Source organism: Siniperca chuatsi, linkage group LG16, assembly GCF_020085105.1.
Source record: "Siniperca chuatsi isolate FFG_IHB_CAS linkage group LG16, ASM2008510v1, whole genome shotgun sequence".
NCBI classification, from domain to species: Eukaryota; Metazoa; Chordata; class Actinopteri; order Centrarchiformes; family Sinipercidae; genus Siniperca; species Siniperca chuatsi.
Genome location: NC_058057.1, coordinates 25,120,489 through 25,133,586, shown reverse-complemented (window position 1 = coordinate 25,133,586; position 13,098 = coordinate 25,120,489). Strand labels below are relative to the sequence as shown.

At 38.6% G+C, this 13,098-nt stretch overlaps 1 protein-coding gene across 1 annotated transcript; it reads left to right on the top strand.

Moving 5' to 3' along the window:
* Positions 1-78: 78 nt before the first annotated feature.
* Positions 79-5,288, top strand: atf3 (activating transcription factor 3). Its single transcript, XM_044169212.1, has 4 exons — positions 79-230; positions 1,664-1,922; positions 2,056-2,163; positions 2,625-5,288. The coding sequence occupies exons 2-4, from the start codon at positions 1,665-1,667 to the stop codon at positions 2,967-2,969; spliced, it is 711 nt and encodes a 236-aa protein (XP_044025147.1). The 5' UTR covers positions 79-230; position 1,664; the 3' UTR covers positions 2,970-5,288.
* Positions 5,289-13,098: the final 7,810 nt, after the last annotated feature.

Here is a 13,098-nt window from a genome sequence, read left to right as displayed (position 1 = left end):
CTCTCCCTCCTCCCTTACCTCCTCCCTCTCTAGTAGCATTCCTGATTGCGTCACTAGGCCCCGCCTCCGTCCAGTCACTATAAGAACGGGTGATGCAACGTACCGGCCAGAAGCGCAACTTTACGCACCAGCAGAAAGAGAAACAGAAGAAGAGGGCAGCGACAGAAACAGGAGCTTTTTGTTTTCTCCACATCCACTTCATCTGACCGAGTCACTCAAAGCTTTAACAGGTAGGTTGGACTTTTGTTTCCGCGGATGAGGTCTGTTGGGGAGGCCGGTGTTGTTCAGTGAGGTGTTATGGCTGGTGTTGTTGTGCGGAGAAGTCCCGGCGCGTGCTCCTGCGCTCCGCTGTCCCGGGACACTTTGCTAAAACTTCTAAACTTGCTTAATCTGTCAGATTAAAGAGAAAAGCTTTTTTTTTGGGACACATTTTAGCAAAGATGTGTGTTTGTAAAGCTGTTATTTTTTTAATGTATAACACTTTGGAGAGATTTTACTCGCTCACTGACCTCTTCGGTATTAAAATATAAAAAATATCAACTTGCACGATCCAATCAGGGTTTTCTCAGGATGTTATACATTTTTGTGATTTATAGGTTTTGTGAGTTGAAGTGAAGATTTTGAGGTTTAGGTAAATGGAAAAACAGCTTTTTTTTAAAAAATGATAGCCTACATGCATATAACACAAACCTGAGAAATATTAGGGAAGTAAAATGACAAAAAGAATCATTAAGTAACAAAAAACTCACAAAACATACTGTAAATCAGTCAGATTTGTAAATCAAAATAATAACTTACTGTTAAGTAGAATAATAACTACAGAGTTCCTTATTATGAGACTCTATGGAAATATTAAAGGGAGAATAACTTTATTTTTTACTATATTCACTTCATGATTCTGTGTATCATGTAACTCTACATGCCTGTATGAATGTGTTTGTTTTGGTTTTGGTCTCACAGAGGTGATATAAACATCATAATCATCTTATCAAGCTGTCAATCATAATTCTCCATGAGTCACTCCTCTGTTTAGATAACAAACACCCACACCTATTAATGATTACCCTTTTTGCATTTTTCAAGAGGCAAATATGTGTTTAAGTTTAAGTGATTCTGCACTGAAGCACGTTTGCCTCTGTGAACATACATTATTCCTTCTCTATGTTGCCTTAGATAAACTACAATCTCGACACTTAAACACAAAACTCACTCTACAGCTTTGGTTTCTATATCATAGTTGTTGTGCAGTATTTGAGATCTGTATCATTATTACTCAGCAAAATACCTGTCACCCTAATGTCTCCATAGTATCTCAATAACTTCTCTGTGGTTAGTAATAAGAAGTTTATAGTGACCTTATCATGCTTTAAGGTATTGATTCATTAATTAACATTGAGATAAACTGACCTTGCTGGGTTGTATTCGTTTTAATCCTTTATGTTATCACTATAACATCTATAGTGTTTTAGTATTGAGTTTATAGGGACTTTTTATGGTATTTTTTGTATCTCTAGCTCATTTTCATGAACCAATTTTGCATAACATGCTTGCAAATTGTATTATTTGTGGCTGTATTTCTTTTATGTCTACCTTGAGCAAATTGACCCTCCTAAAAATACTGGTGACTGACATGGCAATAATCCGTTGACTCTTGTGTTTCCAGAATGATGCTGCAGCACTCGGGTCCCTCGCTGGCTGACATCAGCTGCTCTGCCCTGGTGCCCTGCCTCTCCCCGCCGGGGACACTCACCCTGGACGACTTCACCAATTTCACGCCCATTGTGAAAGAGGAGCTGCGGCTGGCCATCCAGACCAAGCGGCTCTCCAACGGGCTCAGCGCAGACATGAGCTCCGACGGCGCCAGCTCCAGCTCGGACCGAGCCTCAGAGTACCTCGCCTGTGAATCCGGCGTCAAGAGAGAGGTGAGGCAGAGGGAAACCACAGCATATAGTCATCTGTGTTTTTTGCCACTGACTCTGAAGTGTGTTTTCCAAATGATGTAGGTTTTTTTTAGGGCTGAAATACTGACAGTTTGTATTTCCCTCTGGTTTTCAGGTGACACCTCAGGAGCACGACAGGAGGAAGAGACGGAGAGAGAGGAACAAAATCGCTGCTGCCAAGTGCCGCAACAAGAAGAAGGAGAAGACAGAGTGTCTGCAGAAGGTAGTTTTCAACTTCTGTCAATTTTGGAAAAGATAACTGAGCTTGAAGTTTTTTGTCTCAAGTTTTTCATTGAAACTCCCAGTTTTGTTTAACATTTTCACACTACAAAAATAACTGGGGATTATAAATGTCTGACTCAAGGAAAATCTATGTTAGAAGTGTACTAGCTGATTCAAAAAAAAATTCACAGTCCTAAATTGCATCAAGAAGTTTTTAAAGATTCAAATCGGAAGAGTCAGTAAAGTTTGTCCTGATGACGTAAAGTTGTAAATATATTTGTTGCAAGCTTTATGTTTTTGTGTCGAGACTCAGCTCTTAAACATCTTTTTAATGTGAAATCAGCAAACTAAATTTAGCCCAAAGTGCAAAGAAGTTTACCTAACAGAGCTTTAACATCCAAATTAACATAAAAGTACAACATTAACAAGTGATTTCTCCTTCTCCCTCTCTCTCTTCTGCAGGAGTCAGAGAAACTGGAGAGTGTCAACGCGGATTTGAAGGCTCAGATCGAGGAGCTGAAGCAGCAGAAGCAGCAGCTGGTCTACATGCTCAACCTGCACCGGCCGACCTGCATCGTCCGAGCCCAAAACGGACAAACGCCCGAGGATGAGAGGAAGCTCTTCATCCAGCACATCAAGGAGAGCACCTTTCAACTCCACAACCTCACCTCCTCCTCCACCACCACCTCCACCTCTTTGTCCACATCCATCTCTTCAGTAGCACCTGTAGACGGGATTTCTGACCCTCGATCACATTCAGTGTCCCAGTCACCTATGAGCGACCAGGTGTTTTTGCCACTTTTCTAAGACTCGCAATGCTTCCACCTGCTGCCATCGTTGTAGCGCAGAGTGTTCGAGAGGCAGGTGGAGCCGCCACATAGACTTATGACCTGAGAATGACAATGAGGTATAATGAACGCCACCTTCAGATGACTCCTCAGTCTCATTCACCATCCACAGAGCTGCTAGAAGTGGCATAAAGTGACCTCAGCACCTCCCACTCCCTGAAACCGTAGCTGCTGATTGGATAGGAAGTGACATACCATGGACAGCACCTTGACATACATTGTGTTTTTTTTTTTTTTTTCAAACAACATTACAAACAGTCAGGGCCAAGGACAGATGCTAAAGCACTAAAAAACAAAACAAAAACATCAGTTGCTTTTTTTTAATTTACTGGTATTTTGAATAGATGAGAGTGATTTAGTGTCTGATTTTTGTACCAAAGCGTGATTTCAAGGTGATCAAAGCACGTAATTTAACTCTTCACCCACAGAGAAAGTAGACACAGATTGAGTGTGTTTGAGCTGCAAGTCACTGACTTTAAAAAAATCATTGTTGTTTGTGCTTAGTGTATGAAAAATTGTATATTTATTAAGTGATGACATGTCATCATTGCCGTATCAACCCTGTCTGCTTGTCCTTTATCCAACGCGAACTACTAAATTTGCTGCTACTACTAACCACTCAGGACCTACGCTATGTGTAGAATGTTGATTTCATATGGTTTTTGTTCTGTTTTTATTTTATTTTTAATTTTTTTGATTGCCCCATTTAAGAGTTAACCTCTCAAAAAGTGTGTGTACAGGTTATTTGCTGTCAATCAAGATAGCAGTAGCAGTCACAAAAGGGAAATGTACTTTGCAGACAGGGTTTATAATTCTGCACTTAATAAAATAGCATAGTAAAAATTACAATATAATCATATATGCAGATAATATCTTACATTACTTAACAATTTGAAATTCGTTGGCAAGCAAAATTGTCCCCCAAAAATTGAATACTGTATATAATTTCACAAGTACACTTTATTTATCACTGCGCTCCCTCTTAAGGTAAACAGAACTACTGTTGCTTTTTACATCCTCTGTGACGATGAAGCTACACAAGTACGAGTGTTATTTTTCAGACATGTTGTTTTCTACCTAAAATCTTGTATATTGTATTGACTGCGCATTAACTCTGTGCTACTGTATGTAAACACCGGATGCCTCCTTTGGTCTTGACAGAGCAAAACAAAAAAGATTGTTATTTTTTAAAATGTATTTTATGAATAACATTTGGTTTGGAAGTTGTGTTCACTAGATATCACTAGCTAGGTATCAGTAGTGTTGCATCAGCTTTCGGCTGGTCCTTTAACACGCCTGACTCTGAAGTTATGCAAGATGATGTTATATTATACTGTGTGTTGTGAACTTTATCAGTATCCAGGCTTCAACTCACTGCCAAATATTTTTCCCTCCTTCCACTCCCCTTTCCTCTCTCTGGCCTGTTCGCTTTAGAGTGAAATCATCCCTCAAGAGAAATGTGGTTTATTACGCAAACAAAAACTGAGGGAGTGTAATGAACGAGAATTAAGAGGCTATATTCTTGTGAAATACTAATCGAATCAATCCAAAGTGTCCATCAATAGCCATGCATCTTTGAGCAAGACACTGAAACGCTCTTTTTCCTCAGTCATTGAAATTCACCCTACAGCTAACACGTCATATGGGAAACTCTGGTTATCAGTATTTGAATAATTGTCAGCAAGTCACAACCCTTCCCCAAGCAGACTGAACATTGAACATCGTGTTAGCATCATCTTATCTGCGTTATAGCATCTAAGGTTATCTTAAAGGTTTGTCACTATTGGTTCTTAACAGAAGAGTAATAATTTATGTATGAACAGCACATTACTGTATAAAGATTCACAGTGAGGACTGAAGTTTTATATTTTATGTTTGCATGGTAGAAGTTTGAGAGCAGAAGGTTTATATTGTTTATCATGTGTATTATGTAAGCAGGAAACTTTGAGAGTCACACGGTTAAAGGGACGCAGGCGTCTGCGTGTGTTCATGGTGTGTATGTTGTTTTTGTGGTTGAAGTTGTCCATTGTCCCGTTGCTAGTGATGGCTAGATAGCTAATAGGCACTGAGTTCGATGCGTATGTATTCTATTGTGCCTACTTCTACTGGTGGCTGTTTTTGTTTCGGTAGCTGCTCGACTGTTGGAGCATCATAGCCTAAATGAATAAACTGTAGGCTGTCAGGTATAACTGCTACTACCAATGTGTACTTCCATCTTTGTGATCTGTCAACTTTTGTTTTTGATACTTTGTTAATTAAAAATATGTATTGCAAATGATACCTCTCATTGTGTCGCTTTTTTGCAGTAGTCTGTTAACACTTTGCTTTTAAAGGACCCTACCCCATTTGATTCATATGGAAAATAGTAGTCAATGCACAAAATACTATTCTCTTGGTACATAATAATAATAACGTTTGGTGCTAAATAATACTGTCAAACTAGAGGCCCTGATCTTAGGAATGTTGCAAAGAGGACTAGACTACTGATTTCACATAACAATCTTAAATTAAGACATCAAGGTTTCTGTAATCAGATCAGTGTACATAAACTGAGATAACACTGTGATGAGGAGAGCAGAAATACACATGTACACATGCACATGCTTTGACTTTCAATGTGTGGACAAATAGGTGAAATTAGGGATAATTCATACTTAATTAGAGTTTACAGTACCTATTTCTATAAATTATATACACTGAGTCACCAGTTTAGAGTTACTTTTGTCCAATGCAATCTAACACAGTGAACCCTATCAAACTTGCAATTGATAAAGTTCTCTGACACTGCCAGAAGGTAATTTGATTAAACCCAATGGTCATTTCTGAGGTTGTAGTGTCGTATTAGAGTGGATTTTATATTGAAACATGACAATGTTGTAGCCATTCTTCCCATTCACCTACATCACACATTCTTCATCTAAAAAAATATTAAACAAAAAATTAAAGTTTGGTGTTGAGATAACAGGCTTAAATAATATATTCGCACCCTTAGCAGCTACTGGCTTCTGTTTTGCTTAGAGAACTATGCATACACAAATTATGTCACTCAGTTACAATCAGCAACAACCCTGCTATTTCTTAGTAAAAGATATAAGGAAAATATATAGATATAGGAAAATACATGAGGAAAAACAACAGTTTGCTCAAAAAATATACTAATTAGTAAAAGCATACATTCCCAGATAAACTCAGGGAAGCAGAGGAAATACACTTTTAATTTGGTGGGTCATCTCTTTAGGCTCTTCATGCTTTTTTCACAAGTAGAAACCTTCATAACATAAACATGAACATACATGTGAGCTCAGAGCAGCTTTGTTTGTGCTAAAGAGAGGCACAAGACGGGACATGTCAGCTGTTCAGAGAGACAGAGACAGAGAGAGTAAGGAGTGTCTCCTGTACCAGCTAATCGGATACGACTTAACGTTTGTTATCTGTGAAGATAGGCTTTGAAATACTGTTCAAATAACAACAAACGCACCCACCACTGGATCTACGGAAATGTACAGCACATACTCTGGAAGAACAAAAATGTTTCAAAAATGCCTTTACAAAAGAACTTGTTTCCTCTCATAAATTTCCTTTTTGCATGTACTGTATATTTCTGTTCTGGCAGGTTTTGTCAAACATATGCAATCATTTGAAAATGGTATGGAATAAACAAAAACAACCTATATTACTTATTGAGAACTCATCCATATCATTAACCAAATTTGGTGAAAAGTTGATTCAATTTATAGGAGACGTGTTTAAAAAACTGCTGGAAATTAAAAATGGTGAAAAATCTAATAAGATCTGGGCAAATTTCCTGTTTGTCATTTGTCATTTAACTAAAGTGGGATTCACCATGGTAGGACAATGCACAAGGTTCCGACAACTGCGCTAAAGTTGTTGAAAGTCAGTTTAATGAACTTCGTTCTGATTTGCAGCTGAGTACCCAATTACACAATCAGCTAAATGGCCTGAAGCAGTAAACCTCACCCTCCTGGTTCACCACCAAGACACATTGAACAAACATTGAGACTAACATTGATCCAGGTTTGCCCGTTTCTGCTTGAAAGTTGACATCTCATATGGTTTGACGCCACCCGTGTGGTACCCTAAGGCGATGAAAACAAACACTAAAATACCTCACTATTGTTTGAAATTGTGTACCTGTTTTCACAAATTTATATAGAAATTCTGATAGATTTATGCACAGGTATAACAACATTAATGATAACAAAAGTGATGCTATAGTTTAGTTTTATCTAATAATATTTATGATAGAACAAGTGTGACTAATAATATTAATGATAGCACTGCTGGAACACAGTGCTTGCAGTGTAACCTGAATACAACTGACTCTTGTTATTTAACAATTGCAAGATTCAGCAGAGCAGGTTGTGCAGCACTCTCTCCTGAGAAGTTTGAGTCTCAACACTCGGAAAACATATGTGGACTTAATGATTAATGATAGCACAGGCCTAACTAATAACTAATGATAGCACTGATGAAACATTAATGACAACACATGTGAAACTAAGAATATTAGTAGAGTAGAGAAGTAGTTCAACTAACACTAATAATGATAGCACACGTGTAACTAATACCACTAATGAGATCATAGGTGTAACTAATAACATTGACAATAACACAGGTATAACTAATACCATTAATAAGAGCACAGGTATAACTAATAATATTGACAATAACACAGGTGTAACTAATACCATTAAAAGGGGAACAGGTGTAACTAATAATATTGACAATAACACAGGTGTAACTAATACCATTAATAAGAGCACAGGTGTACCTAATACCACTAATGATAGCACAGGCTTAACAAATAACATTGACGATATCACAGGTGTAACTAATAACGTAAAAACTTCCACAGGTGTAACCAATAATAAATTGGTGTTTTCTTCCATTACAATATCGTTACTGTTTAACAAGTCAAAATGTTTAATCCTAAATGTGCATTTCCTTTTTTTTAATCTTATCTAAGGTTTGACTTAAAATTGGCTCAACCTTCTCGTCTCTGCTCCATAAAACATGAAAAAGTGGATAATATTTCATCTGGTAATGGCATGCTTTCAGGGGTGAGCCAAGGTTCAGCCGTCTTTTCTGTAGGCTTTAATTAGATGGTTTGATGGAATTGCCGGGGGCAGAAACGTTAGTGGCTTGACCAGAATCTGACATGAAGGTGTTTGTGATGTAAATGAGACTTGTGTTTTGTTTTTTTATCATGAGAAATCCTACTGAAACACAACTCCTCAGCCTCCTCTTCTGGTGTCTTTATTTAGTTTTTCATCAAAGCATTGCTTCACGGTATGCAGACATGGGTAGTGTTGCCTAAAGGTCCAGTGTGTAGGATTTAATGGCATCTAGCAGTGAAATTGCAGTTTACAACCATTTGAATACCGCTCGCATCACCCTCCCGTTCCAAGCATGCAGGAGAAACTACGGTGGCCACAAAACCCTATCTAGAGCCAGTGTTTGGTTTGTCCATTCTGGGTTACTGTAGAAACATGGCAGTGCAACATGGCGGCCTCCATGAAGGGGGACCCGCTCCTTATGTAGAAAAAATGGTAAGGTAAGGTAATGAAAACACAACAATTCTTTTTTTCAGATGTTTATACACTAATGAAACCATACTTATAACTGTTATATTCCATTTCTGCCAATAGTGCCTGTTACACACTGGACCTTTGAGTCTCAAAAGCAGCCCCTCCCCGGCCTAATTTTTGGTTGTATTCTGTTGACCTTACTTTATGCCAACAATGGTCTATTACAAAACTATATCACTAAACAGTTAACTGACTTTAAGTACACTGTTTCTCTTTGTGGAGAAGTACAGTTGGCTCTGACTTAAAGCAGAAGCAGAAGGGGGAAGTTCAAGTTACAACACACTCTGAGCCTTGCGGAAAGCAGAGTGTAGTACAGTTTATACTCAGGTCAGCTCGGGGTCATAACTGAGGTCATTGTAAGTCTTCATTCCAGGAAGTGATCCCAGTTTTAACCACTAACTTTGATCACATTGATTGTACACCAGGATGTTTCTAGTTGGTTTTGTCTTTGTTTCAGTGGCTGTTGAGTGAAACCTGAATTATTGTGGCCTGTGGTCCAGCGCAATTATTTTTTGTCCCACGTGGGGTATTGGTCAATATGGGGCCAAAGTACACACACACACTAGAGGGGAGGGAGGAGAGGGAAGCTGCTTTGTCATTCTGTCATTCTCTCAGTTGTTGGAGAAACTGATGCAACTCGGTCACAAGCAGGGGCAAGGTGAATGATGCAACAGCAGTGTCATTATCTTTGAACAGCAACATCCTGTGTGCTGAGGTCAAAGGTAACAGCTAAACACACAAGTACATAGATTTGGAAGTATTATGAGTTCATCAGATTGATTACAGTTGCCTAAATCTCCAGGTAAAATAAAATAATTGTACATACAGGGGTGTGACACATAAGAACTGATTACTCACTTACTGATGTAGTAACAGAGTACAAGAGACATGTGCATCCGTTTAAGGAAGTTGCACTAGATGAAATAGAAAGCACTAAATAAATCATAAACTAATGAACCATAATGGCAACAGTATTCATAACTTTATTTAGCACTTGTCAAGTGATAACAGCCTTTAAAGAGACAAGGAATTAAAACAGACAATAAAATCATGTAGAGACACTGGGGAGAGAAAAATATGAGAAGGAGGGAAAACGATTTAATCAAGTAAAGGCTATAAAAATCTATAAAACTGTTGAACAGAAGTGAAAGCAAGGAATAACAAAGAAATACAAGGAAGTAAACCTATTATGTATTAACAATTCCTTTAAGCAGGGTTTTCAAAGAGTCTTCCTGAGTTCATTAGACAGTAAAGGGACTCTGATGGGGAAAACCCATCATGGTTAGATAGAAAGGTTTGGTCTGGAGGTTGTATTTCTTAATTCTGACACTTTTGTTTCATAAGTTTACCTGTGCCACAGGTAAAAGAGCAGATGCGTTTCCAATTTGAAAGAGATCAGTGCAGTATTGGTGAGCCTCAGTTTTACAATCAAATAATAAAATTGATGTGGTCAGAAATCAGTTAACATGTGCAAAAATAACTTGCAAAAAAATGTCCTAATGAGCCACCAATCCCATCTCTCCATGATGCAACATGGCTTGTGAGCTCTTGTTTGCTTTGGTGGTGAATCTATAATGAACTCTGCTGCTGTTAAGCAACTTTTGAATTCTCCTGCTGTTGCTTCACATTAGATGCCTGTCTCCAGCAAACCACTGGTAACTATTATTGTGAAGGAGCAATAGGAAATACCACCAAGCGCTAACAAGATTGTATAATCACATTAAGATCCGGATATTTGAGGCCGTAGATTAGTTTTACATACAGGAAGGAATGGTAAAAGAAGCAACAAAGAAGACGAACATTTAAATCTGGCTGGGGACCTTTGCTGTATGTCCTCTCTCCTCTCTCTCATCATCTCCAGTCACCCGTCTACTTCCCACTTTTCCCTCAAAATAAAGGCAAAAATGCCCCAAAAGGACAATTAACAACAGTCACACTGAGTTGTAGGTGACAGTGCAGGTGCTTACTGCAGATTGGTAAAACCTCCAACATATCGTTAAGTTAAGCAGCTGTTACTGGGGGTCGATAGGGTTAGGTTTACTACTGGTGCTGTGCTGCGTTATGGGCCCCTATCAGGGTTGTTCATGGGATGGCATGGTGCCGATATCCCAACTGTGTGAAATTGAAAATGGTGTCACCCCAAAGTGAATGCATTCCTCACATTCTCCTGACAAGTTTTAAGAGTTTGAGGCAAAGCAAACAACTGTGTTCTGGCCTTTTTGAAGAGCAGGAAGTGTGCTGTCAAACGTGCACAAACCATCGCACATGCCTGTTAACAAACTCAACAGATTTGTGCTTTAGGATTGAGAAGCCATATTTAGCCATATTTTGAAGAAAATATGTTTGTTGGAACATACTGAGGATGTGATTGGACGGCAGATAAGTGGACAGCCACCATTCAAGTTTAGATGCACAGTAAACACCTGCCTACATGCTGAAGTTGTTACAACAATATAAAACTCTGATAAGCCCGGAAACCTGCTGACAGTAAAAAGAATATTGCTGGACTTTACAAATGACTGAAAGTCTGAAGAAATTGCCTCTACAGGAACCGTTTTGCAAGAAAGGGCAGTTTTGATATGCAAAAGACGGTCTATATTTACTGATATGAAGGAAACAGATCATGGCATACTTCGACAATGAGTGGACAAAGTCAAAGACAGCAGAATATTTCAATACATGTGTGGGCCGACTGCACCAATGACCTTTTCAAGGAATTCAGTTGTAACTATGTTCAAGGAGGGTGATTTCACACGAGGAATGGTTTCTGTTTGGGTAGGGAGGGAAATATAGACATCAAGCTAACAGTAACAGTAAGACGTGACAGGCATTGGTTTCTATTTATTTATCAAGCCCTTAATGGAAACTTGCCACAATACACCTTATTAAACTGCTCCCACAGTTATTATTTGACTCGATCTAGTGATTGGTTGAAGCTCAATGATGATCTCAACTTACAGATCTGATATTAATGGTCCTACATAAACTGGCATCTCAGGAGCTGCCAAAGATTTTTGATTCTTTTATGCTTTTACTTCCTCATAGTTAAAATAGAAAAAATGTCATAGCAAATTTAAGAAGCTCACCTTGATATTTGGCATGAAGAAAGACGCATGCTCACAACCATCGAAAGAGAGATTTACAAAGATAACGAATTGCATGGCAACATTCAGTAAGGGATTTTTCTTTTAACACATTCAGTATGAACGTCCTGAGGATGTTACTTCACCTTTCAGTTGTACATGGAGATCTTTGGGATTTGGTCAGTAACCACACAGGACAACATAATGAGTACCAGAAAAAAAAAACACTCAAAAGCATTGGTGATACCTATCACAAAGCTTTCCTTGCCGCATGAAAAATCACACCACTCTTAAATGGAACTGCTCGTAATAATGAACTATTGATGAGTCCAGTGATGAAACATATTGGCACAGCCGTGCTTTTTCTTCCAGAGAAGTGACACAAGAATTCCTTTCACAGTTCAGCAGAAGTGTGTGTAGGCCTTTATGTATGAAGCGTGAAAGGTGTGTTTATGCCGGTGGGTTTTTTGTGTGTGCCTGTGTATTCTTTGTTTGCTTGTGTGTGTTGTTTTCAGTGTGGCCCCTAATTATCTGTTCATGAAGAAAAATACATGCCCATAATGTCGGTCCTCTCCAGCAGCAGACTGAGTTTTAGGGTCGATACATCCATGAAAATGATGTGTTTATATGCAAGAAAATAATCAATAAATAACTGTTTCAGCATTTCTCCTCCAGAATTGTATGTCTTGCAGTGTGGAGAAGGCTTTGAAACATCACTTAGACCTTCATGTTGGGAAATAAAATGTACAGAAAGTAGCATTGAACCGAATAACTAAAATATGAAGAATCCAAAAAATAAAAAAATATAGAGACCTTCTTTTTGGTCTCAGTGATGATTGGAGTGAATGATGTAACATCCTGTCCTGATTGTCTGATGTTTTGACTTTTATTCTTTCATTTTCTGAGAAATTACCAAGAACTGAATCAGGATTTCACCAGAAGTCTGTAAATATTTGTTTGTGTGTGTGTGTGTGTGTGTGTACTAAGGACAAATGTTGCACCAGTACAATACAGAGTGTATCCATGTGACTTTGCATTTTCACAAGTGTGTGGTGCAAGTGTGTTTTTGTATGCGTAGATATGGTGTCATAACTGTCTGTTTTTGTTTACGTACAGTAGAATTATGCATGTGTCTGTGCAGGCTTTACTGTATTCCTCAGAACTGCTCTAAGTGACGGGTTACTTCCTGCCCCAGCAGTATTTCCTGGATTGCTAGGGCGACCAGAGTTGTTGTGACGGTGGTGATTTCCGAGCTCATTTAGAAACTGATCTGAGCTCAGTTCCACAGTGACTGCAGCATCAGTTTCCTGCGGAAGTCTGGGGCATTGAACATGCAAAACCAAATCCAAACACGCAGGGTTTGTTTTTTGAACCTGGTGGGTGGGGTTTGACACAC

Coding starts and splice junctions, on each gene's coding strand:
- atf3 (XM_044169212.1), top strand. CDS start 1,665: ATGATGCTGCAGCACTCGGGTCCCTCGCTGGCTGACATCAGCTGCTCT. Junction 1,923..2,055: donor AATCCGGCGTCAAGAGAGAG/GTGAGGCAGAGG, acceptor TCTGGTTTTCAG/GTGACACCTCAGGAGCACGA. Junction 2,164..2,624: donor AGACAGAGTGTCTGCAGAAG/GTAGTTTTCAAC, acceptor TCTCTTCTGCAG/GAGTCAGAGAAACTGGAGAG.